General features: G+C 39.3%; 1 protein-coding gene across 7 annotated transcripts in view; it reads left to right on the forward strand.

Moving 5' to 3' along the window:
• Endoa (SH3 domain containing GRB2 like, endophilin-A) overlaps nucleotides 1-7163 on the forward strand; it is a 29610-nt gene extending 22447 nt beyond the window's left edge. For all 7 annotated transcript variants that reach the window (XM_070671554.1, XM_070671551.1, XM_070671557.1 and 4 more), the window contains 2 exons: nucleotides 717-835; nucleotides 970-7163. In XM_070671554.1, the coding sequence (XP_070527655.1) occupies nucleotides 717-835; nucleotides 970-1089 (239 nt within the window). In that variant the 3' untranslated portion in view covers nucleotides 1090-7163. The remainder of the gene's footprint in view (nucleotides 1-716; nucleotides 836-969) is intronic.
• Nucleotides 7164-11115: the final 3952 nt, after the last annotated feature.

Raw genomic sequence — 11115 nt, forward strand, 5'->3', positions numbered from 1 at the left:
CGCAAATCTTTTTCGCTTTTCTTTCAACGGGACTCTCCACCGCTTTCTATAACGACGCTGACTGATCACCATGCACGTTTATTAGATAGCGCTCTACTATTGAAGAAGACGAGTGCGCTGAATAGTTTTAGATAATCGAATGAAATCCGAGTAGCGCAAGAAGGAACGTATTCAGAAAAGTTTTTGAATTACAAATGTAATACCATGTAAAACAGTAACAAATGAAAACTAACACTTTCGGTACTTTAACTTGATAAATTTTTTTTTTATTTTTTTTATTTTAGAAGTAATATGTTTTTCCGAAAGAAAAGTTTTCACTTTTTCTCAATAACACGATTATTTAACACGAGTGTTTTGTAGAAACGGGAAGAAACTGTCTTCCTTCTGCCGCAGAGATTTCAATTAGCTCACGCAGCTTCTAGCGATTAGTTAAGCATTTATTTTACACGAAGAGTTCACTTGTATGCTCTCGAGCGTTTGAGCTATATTTTACTTTTGCATTTAGAAAGAAATCGGCATCGCACACTGCTGCTTTGCGCGACACGGTTTTTTTTCCGCGCGAGATAATTCATAACTGAAAGCCACGGCAAATTATTAAATGTGTAGTTTGTTGCGACATGCAGCCACATTGCAACGTGTTTCTTTTTCTTTTTTTTTTTAATTTTAAATTAGTACGGCTCTTAGTAGTTTAGCACACTCGTGCTGATTATTTTCAGCTTCACCTTTGCCCTCGCCGAGCAAATCGCCAGCAAGAACGCCGATGTCACAGAGGGGACCGTGCTGCACAGCTCTGTACGACTTCGAGCCCGAAAATCCCGGCGAACTTGGATTTAAGGTGAATTACTAACATTCGAAAGACGTGTGATATTTTTTTCAGACGATTCCGTAAAGTTTAAATTTAATTCCCGAGTTTTTTAATTTTTTTAGGGATGAATCGTCGACGATAATTAAATTCTGTCTCATTTGTAGGAGAACGATACGATCACCTTGACCCAGAAAATCGACGAGAATTGGTACGAGGGTAGCCTGGATGGTCGCACCGGTTACTTCCCCGTGACCTACGTGCAGGTCGTAGTGCCATTACCCTAAGAGGACGCCGCGCATTTTGAAGCCAAAGACCCTGCGTATTCGTTCACTAGCGTCTACCATTACAGGATTATTCTGCTCTCCAGCTAGCCTAAAACCTAGACGACTTTTTCGACGACCTATCTTACCTATCTATTGCCAGTTACGTTGCGATTTCAAGCTTAACGTCCGATACACCATCCGCGTTTCTCTAGACCTTTTTCCTCGCCCTCTACACAGATATCCTTATAGATCCCTCTCCCTCCTTCCGCCCCCCCCCAGAATAGACCTGTTACGCATATTAATGTATATATATATAATGTTATAGTGTATTTTATTGACGTAAGAACCGCGCGCGCAGAAGTACACATACTCACGAATGCATAGATACACATAGACGTATTATATATATACAGAGACACGCGCATAAATACACACACACACATACATATACACAGACACAGACACACAAAAATCTGTATATTAATATATATATATTATATATATACTATATACATCTATGCACACACATAGAAACATACACGAACATTCAGCCACACAAAGTACCTACGATAGCAGTTCACTGTCAAGGGCGGCTCTCTTCTCATCTACTTTTCTACATTATCTTCCGTCTCGTTGAGATACTTTCGAGATATTTTCAATACAGTTCGAATGCACAAAAGAAGAAAAAAATCGAGCCTAGCGTGAATCGATTTACGGCGGAGTGCGATAAATTTCCCGACAGTTTCCCTTTTGGCATTCGATTATGTTCGGCGCTAAAAGTGTCGTATCGGCCAACAAGCCGATTCTCTCAACTTTCCGTTTTTTTTTTTCCGCCACTAAAGTACACTTTTGCCCGGCTATTATGCGTCGCTTGTGGATTTCGGACGAGAGGTGAGATTATTCCAGCCGTTGTTGAATTTCGTCACTTTGGCAAGGTACGTCGCTTAAAACCTCTTAACGCTGCTTTATTGGTGAAATTGACGTCAATTCTCCTCTTAAATATTTATATTATTGATATTAATAATATAATTATTAAAGAAAGAATAATATTCGTAGTACTCGGTGATAGATAATTCAATAAAATTATGTCAATTTAATCTAAGAAAGAAGTCGTTAAGCTTCCAGTGTGAAAGACATTATCAATCGGGTGACACGAGATCTTTTCCGAATTGCATTTTTAATTCTATGTTTTATTACGGTGTGTAAAAAATACTTTTTTTTTTTTTGCGGTTGGAACAGTCTTATTCCGCTTCACTTACTCGATCTCATTCTATCTCGGTCACTAGGTCGTGTAAGTTTTTACGTAAAATTTATTTATCTAATATAAGTTAGTTAATTAATTATACGGCTTTCCTCACGGGAGTTTAATTATTTAACCGCGGCGCATATTTCGCGCTGATCCGCGCGACGCAGCGAAAGCTCATTATTCGAGTAATGTGCTCGTATAATAATAATAATGTCGTTGCAATTTGTATTTTCATCCCTCGATCGATCAATCGTTCTCTCGGTCGTTTACGTTTGGTCATTTTCTTTTTCTTGACACACGATTTTCTTTCCGTTTTTTTTTTTTTTTTTAATTAATTGCTAGGCGACACTATCTTAGGAGTTACGATTTACTTTAAGCGAACCTCGAGAAATGGCGGCAAATCTCTTCCACGAAGTCATTATCTGTGATTATTATAGATAACAGTTGGATTAATTGCTTTTAACAGTGACGATCCAATTCCGTTCTTCAAACTTCCGGGTTAACGTTGACAGCGGGACATAACTTGGCAAAAATGGAAGATTGGTTAATCAGAATTATTGTTCAATCAACTATCCTCCTTATTTGTGTAACTATATTATATTATTATTTCAGTTTTATTTCCGATTGCCACAAAAAAGGAAAAAAAACAATACTCGGCCGTTTAACAAAATATTCACTTGCATGATAATTTCGAAAGAATTGAAATTTTATTTCTGTACCGGAAGTATTAATTAATTTAAACCTGTGAAATTGTGAAAGAAATAATATAATTAATTTTTGTGTTTTATAATTTTTCAGATTTTTTTTATGTTTCACCGCATTTTCAGCTCACCCGAAACTTCTCCGACGTCCCCTCGCGATATTGCTTGCACAACATGCACCGTTTTAAAGTACACATTAATTATTCAATATTAGTGTAAATATTGTTTCGAGTAGACGTTTAAAATGCAGTTGCGCGCAATGCTGCTAGTTATTATTTTCTTTGCAACAACGTGGGTGTAAAACAATATTTTTCGTCGAAGAGTAACGTACTCCTCTGCAGAATATTTTACCGAGAAAGTTACATTGAATGAAGAACGTTAAGGATTTTTTTTTTTACTTTTCTCCTTTTTTTTTTTCCTTTTTTATTTTTTTTTGCAGCCTCCCGACGTTTCCTTTCCCTCTCCTTTCTGACTTTGTATGAGAGTTCGACCGCCAGAACAATGAAAGTAATTAAGGAACTTGGTTATTTGTTGCCACGTGGATTTTAGGTAAAAAAAAAAATTTTTCGAGCGAGATATCTGCTAAGCATAATGTAATGACACTAGAATATATTACTTACACGTATACATATTGTCGATAAAGGCGACGGCGAAACCCGACCGCGTTATCTTCATTATCACTGTTCATATATTTTATCGTCATTATTATATCATTGTAATTCGCTTTGCCGCGCCGGCAAAACGTTCTTAATTACATATACATTGAATTCGGAACGGGATTCCATTAATTAAATTGAGGGACTTCAGGACCCGGGACGTTTTCCGAATTGAGCGCGCCGCTAATAAGATAAGGAGATATAATAATACGCGGAGGACGTTAGGATAATCTGATTTCGTAGCTTTCAGCTTTTCGAAATGATTTCCGTACCGTTCATTGAATTACTTTTCCCCGTGCGCAGTAACGTAAGATTTCTCTAGATAGATCTTAGAGCGAACGAATTTTTCAGAGAGCTGGAGAATTTTCGTGCGTAGCGTAGCGCGACGTGAAGGAAGGCGGGAATGGCTTAAGATAACGATAATCTCTTGCATTCCGTTGGAATTAGAATACCTACTGATAATACGAGTATTAAAGCGAAACACGTAGTCGTAGTAGAAACCGTCGTCAAATCGAAAAACGTTCCCCGTCCCAGAGCGACACGCCGATAATGGAGAAGCACGTTCGTTCGCGATTAACATAGTTAAAATTTATGATCGCTATACCGATTGACATACCAATGTTTGTCACTTGCTGCTATCACCGTCGCCAGTTAAGTCCTTACTCGAGATAAACGGCAAGTAATTAACGACGGGGCAAGTTCACGGAGTGCGAAAAGAAAAAAAAAAAGAGAAAAGGCCTGCGTGCGAGTTTCATCCGACGCTGTAACCGCTGTGAGATAAAACGAAATCCCTTTCGGAACTCGAGGTGTTATCGATGTTGTGCAATATTAAGAGTTTAACATCATCGGTGCTTAGCCGGTGGGGGGAGGGGCCATCGCTGGATCAGTGTTTCTCAAAACGTTGCGAAGATTTATATGGGAACGGAGGAAGGCGAAAGAGCGGAGCGAAAGTGACGGGCGATAGTTTCAAATACGTATAACTCGTTAATTAGCGGGCAACGGAAAGTGTAGTCTGCTAGAAATTTCTCTAACGCGTAAAGGCGACGGCGAAACGCGTGCCGAAGCCTGCGATCACTTTCGTTCCAGCGATTTTGTTTGATGCGAAATAAAAAAATAAAATAAAATCCGCTTCGAGCCAATACGAACGTCAACAGGAAATTATCTTTTCGCTCTCGGTTATTCGCATGGCGTATTTTGCGCGCTGCGTGACGAAATTACGTTCTGCTTAAAACTCGCGCAAAATTAAATTTAAATACGAATGAGTAAATGAATTAAATATGCACGGTGCTGGTTCCAAATTATCTATTTAGCATAAATATTCGATGAGTATAAATTATCGAGCCACAGTGTTTATAATACAATAACGCAAAGTAGATAATTTAAATTAAGAAGATTTAATTTCGATCTTTGCAAATAATTAATATTAACGTATAATTTTTAATAGCCTTTACAACTAGACGTAACAAAAATCTAATATAAAGGAAAGAGGATAAAATTGCTTATCAATATTCAATGCGAGTAACCGAAGACTGAAAAATGCGGCGACTTCGACTCCTCACAGCTCGATCGTAGTGAGATCATGTTTTCTGTCTGTATAAGTGATGGGTGAAGCTTTGTCAATTAGAACGATAGCAATAAAACGCTAATAATTCCGCGAATAGAAAATTAAGGACGGATAAAGATTGTTTAGAGCCCGAAGTTAATAATTTACAGATCCCCAACGAGCAACAGCGATTAAAAAAGAAATTCAATTAAAAAAAGAAATACAATTAAACTTTTATTTCAAAACTACGTCCAGTATCACTTCGATATAAATTTAAATAAATAATAAGATAATTTTAATCAAAGTAATTAAAAATGTATACTTAAAGCTTCAATTTTATAAGTCAATGTCTTAAAAAAATTATTTTGTTTGTACAGTTACCTGAATTTCGTATAATTGCACGAAAATTAAAAGTAGAAAAAAAAAACAGTATTGGTATTTTTGTGATACTGCATACGAGCGGGTTCAACGTAACGAGTTAAAAATAAAAAAAAAAATAGCACGGGGATCTTCTAATTAGTTGCAGGATCCGAGTTCAAATGTTATTAATAGATATTTCTATAAATCCGTTCCTGATCGTGAATTCTCGCCGATCGGCAAAAAGGAAAAAGATAAATTTGAGAAACACTGTGCTGGATGAAGAGAGAGAGAGAAAGAAAAAAAAAAGAAAGAAAGAAAGAGATACATATATATGCTATTACTACTTGTGCGGGAAAAAAATTTATATTGCGTGATATATACTATGTTAATTTATATATATAAATATATATACATATATTGCGTCGGTCCGCGTTTTGCGTTCGTTGTTCGTGGGCCGGTACGCGCAATCAGGCATAGCGGATAACGAAGAAAGAAGCAGACGAAATACGAGACAGGCGGCGAGATTGACGCGATCGTGAAAGAGAATTAACTTGACGATAAATAACTAAAATCGGTATCTTATTCTATAAATGTTGGCTATTGTTAAATGTTGAATATTGTTCAGCGACGAGTCCGCGCGTCTTTGCACGAGGAACACGCGTTTCTCTTTTGTTACTTAAAATAATTTTTTGACACGACACTTTGACAGCTTCCCTAAACTTTTACAGAACGTTGGAAAGGTGGACGGGTGCTCTAATTAAACCTCCGCGATGCATTGCGTTTTATTAAGCCGTATTCGAGCGTATGCTTTAAAAATAGACGAGTAGACGATAATTTTGTATTAAACACCTTAAAAATTCAAAGGCGTGTTTTTCGGGCGAGCGCGACGAGCTCTCCGCGTTCTAATTGTAATCTAATCTATTTGGGGATCGAACGGACGCGCCGGATCTATCGATCCCCGCAGAAGAAAATCACTGAGCATCCTTGGTCACGGAGGAAGCAGCTTCTTCTGGTGTTTCCCCTTCTTCTCACTTTTCCTCTCGTTTCTTTTTTATTTATTTTTTTATTTCTTTGCCCGCAGTAGTTTTCTCCTCCCGCGATCTCCTCCAACAGATAAATTCTCTACTTCCTGTGCGTATGCGTGTGGGATCGGCACGAATCTCGTGTTTCTCGACTTGTGCCGGGCCTACTTATATTTTGTAAGCGCCAGAAAATCCGGAAACGGCGGGAGACACGAGATGCGTCGCTAGCGTTATTTAAAAAAAAAAATAAAAAAAGAAAAGAAAAAATCGTGGTGCCCCCGTGGACGATATCCTACCCTCCCTGGACGCACCTTCTTTACCCTCCCAACTTTTACTCAGAACTGGTTCCCGTTGATCCCCGTCTTGACGATGCGCGAAGGGGGCGACCAGTGGATGCAACACAGTGATACTTTCAGACAATACATTACGATTAATTACACTTGTATTGGTAATAAATTTAATCTACTACGATTATATTGAGCTCGATTAAAGAGAAAATATACGATTTCGGTCAATGCTAAATGATTATTATAATAATAATTGAGAAATAAAGTGTGCTCTATGTCACGGCGTCGATTTCATTCCGCACTACGAGTTCATCTTTATATGATTAAACTGTACGTAACCCATGAAACTGTCTTCTATTTTCTCTTGCGTATTTATCATTTCGAGTAATATTTTTCACAAGGTTTAATATCCGAGAGACTTAATTAATCGTGAGCTTTTTGACTTTTTCTTTCTTTATTTACTCTTATAAAATATAAAATAATATTTTTCCGTTATCGCAACGTAGAAATATATTTTTATATTTAATTACTTGAATATATCAAGCTTTATTCTTGTGTGACATTTTGATTTCTGCATAGAAATGTAATCGTCAGAGCGAAAAAGAAATCGGACCGGGAGGAGAAGAGCAAAAGAAAAAAAAGGAAAAAAAAAAAAAAAAAAAAAAAGATTGGGTGGCCGACGAGGCGCGCAACGCCTCAGATCATTTGCAGAGTTAACCAAGCCTGTGACATGATTTACCGGGGAGGGGTACGCGCAGCGGGGTACGGGCGTACCGCCATCCATAATGCATGTGTGTCTTCCCTTCTGTGGACATAATTGTATGCGATATTACCCGAGGGAGCGCGACTCTCTCTTCTCGGCGACCGCGGTAACAAGGCATACCATCATCATTCGAAAGGAGGGGTGGAATCCACCCTATCCGTGAAGGGCCACCGGCAAGGGCGCGTCGCGCCGGCCACACGGTGCCGCGGGGTTCCACGAGATCGAGCCCGGGTCGCGGTTCGTCGTTGGTATACGTACGAAATATCGCCTTTTGATGCCCAATTACAGAGGCGCCGCTTCTTTATACGTTCCTCCTTCACAGCCAAGGACGCTTACCACAGAAACCTTAAATCGACGTCCTTTGGGAAAGAACGAGAGAGAGAAAGACAGGTAGGATTTTATACAAACGCGCACGGTCGCCTTATAAAAATGGTTGTACCTGAAAGACGTCGACTTTCAACCGATTTATAAAAAGACCCTACTAGTATACGCTGTTGCGATTAATACAGACTGCTTTCGCGACGGTAAACTCAATAGAAAAATTTATAATTGTCTGAAAAATGTTAGTCTTTGATTTATTTAAATGAAAAGATTTGTTTTAATAAACCTTTTTAATTGCGGAAAAAAGCCGTTTAATCCGGAATTAGGATTTCTAGCCAAGGTAACTTTTCTTTTTCTTTTTTTTTTCTAAGCGAGGGTGGTGTGCCGGGCGAACAATTTTTGGCCGAGCAAATTGAGAAGAGGTCGAATTACTCTCCACCAGGTCACGCAACGCGAGCCGCTTTCTTGAAATAGGCGGGTGGGGCTGTTTTTATTAACGTACGAGAGAAGGGGACACGTAAGCGGCTTACATCCTGCAATTAAAATATTTCTTTAAATACCCGCCGCCCTGACGTCCCTATTGTGGACGGCTAAAGCGCTTTTTTAAGTCGCGGCTCGTTATACGCGACCTTTTGCGCGAGATGGGAAGCGCACGTAAGTGGCGCAAAACGAATCGATTCGCGATACTGTCGTCGATCTTTTTTCCCCCTTCGAATTCTAATTCACGTTCTCGCGGGGAGGGGCAGAATTCTTTGCGGCAAGAATCGCAGATTATTCTCAAACCTCTATTTCGGTTTAACTCGCGGCGAAGATGCGTTCGAGTAAAATAGAAAGAAATCGCACCGTGCAACAAAGCTACGAAACTAAACGATATTGTTTATTTTCTAACGCTTCGCTATAATGATTATCTCGATATATCCTTTTCAACTTCTGATCGCCAACTAGGTACGACTTATCCCAATCTCTTTGTGCCGGCTGTATATCTCTTCTCCTTCCAGACAATTTTACGCAGCCACAAGAACGTTCACGTGCGCGGTTGTGAAGAGAGAATCCTCGTATCTCGTTTCCTTACAAATTCTTCTAGTTATGGGGATGGCTGGCTTCGCGAAACGGAGCCGATTTCGGAGTGGCGCGCGGACGGATATATCCCTCGGTATCGTCGAGACGTGACGTACTTACGGGAGAAAAAATCGGCGCAACGAGAAGAATCTTCCGCTCGCTACTTGCAGATTCCTCCTGGGACGACAACTCGCGAGGCTACATTCGCGAAGCCAATTTGCCGGAACATTAGACGCAGACGATGCTCTTCCCGGACGTTCATTATTGACACTCCGTCGCTACGATCCACTATGCAGTTTTGTTGTATAGAATCTACATTGCACTTACGCTTTAAATGTAATAACTTTGTTTTTTTTTTCTTTTTAGGAAAACTTTTTATTAATTCCTCCGCTGAAATTAATTCCGAACAAATATCGGAAGGAAGAGGATTAAACTTAATATTAAATAAAATTTTTTTTTCTTTTTCTCTTTAATATTTCTACAAATATAGATTAACAGCTTGAATTGAAATACTTTTGCGATGACTTATGTATGTTTAATTATGTCTATCACGAAATGATTATAACGTCCGTTGGTTGGGCACTCTCAGCCGTGCATCCTTTTCGGCAACCTTTGTCCCTACGACGGCGGTACCTTCGAGAGTGTCGCGTAAGTACCATGTGTGGTCCAGATCCGGAATTCTGCTGACGACCGTCCAGGGACCGTGGCAGAGCTGCACCGGTTAAGGGTCCTTACGTACCACGAAGCGCGGGAGGGCTCCCCAAGGATTTTACACGGGCCGGGATATAAGCGACGTCCTGTTACACGGCCGCTCTTATCGTAATTGAAAAAGATTTATTTTTTTTTTCTCTCCCTTTCTTCGCAACAAAAAGGACGGGAGCATCACTCTTTCCAATAAACATATCGGTCCTTTTGATATCGGATGGCAATCGCATTGAGATTCATGCAGGGATTCACGGGACCGATCAAGTCGTACCGTTGTTGCGAATTCGATATATACTTAACGAAAATAGTTGAGCTTCTTAATAAAAAGAATCTGATAAAGTAGTAACGAAATAAGTCCACCAAAAGTCATGCAATATTACAGGAGTAACATAATTCCTTATCGTTCGCCGGCATGGTGAGGGTGATCGCGTCACAGGAATTGTTTTTTTTTTCTTTTTCTTATTCTTCTTTTTTTTATTCCAGCAATCAAGACCTTTTATTAGAACCTTGGATTACACTCGTGGGTTTTGTTCACACACGCTGTCGTCTACAATATGTTCAACGATGCAACGTCGTGCTTACGTATGTTAATCTACTAGAGCGGCGGTACTTACAGCTGCAGCCTACAGCATAAAGCGCGGGGGGGGGGGAAATTCTGTTCTCTTCTTTCTAAATTCGTGTCCGGCTCCTCGATCTGCCTAAATCGATCGCGCAATGAAATACAATTGCACTGTGCATCGGTAAACGGCTATCGATTCTAAACTACTGCTCGGTGCGCCGCGCGCCGGGAGTGATTAGCGCCGCGATGTAATTCTCGACATTACTAGGAACGGATGTAACCAAGTTCACATTCGAGACGTACTATGTTATATTAGTGTATCATATCGGACGTGCATGACTGAGATTCGGGATTAAGTTCTCGTATTTTTTCAATATTAAATTTAAATGATATTATTCTTAGAAGAAAAATAATATTACAAATAAATTAAATAATTTACGTAAAGTTACGAAAAAGTTAAATATATTTTCTGTTTTATTAAAAAGAAAAAAAAGAAAAAGGCGTTTTGCCAAAATTTATGAACTTTATCATCGAGAGAAGTAAATATAGAATTAATTTTGAATGTAAATCATGCATTTTTTGTGTTGTAAATCGCGGTCGTCTTCATGTATCTGCATCTTTTATACGTGCGTGTAATGCTGAGCTTCTCGCGAAATTTTGCTAGAAAATTACGGAGTAATCGGAGTAATACGGGAGTGGATTAACAAGTTAAGTTCACTTGGAGATTGCTGAACTCGTAAATGTCAGCGTGACTTCTCTTTTCTCGCCTCATCGAAGGGGCGGACGCAGCGTCGCCGGCGTCGACTCTACATTCACAACGGAAAT

This window comes from Cardiocondyla obscurior, linkage group LG23 (genome assembly GCF_019399895.1).
Source record: "Cardiocondyla obscurior isolate alpha-2009 linkage group LG23, Cobs3.1, whole genome shotgun sequence".
Lineage (NCBI taxonomy): Eukaryota > Metazoa > Arthropoda > Insecta > Hymenoptera > Formicidae > Cardiocondyla > Cardiocondyla obscurior.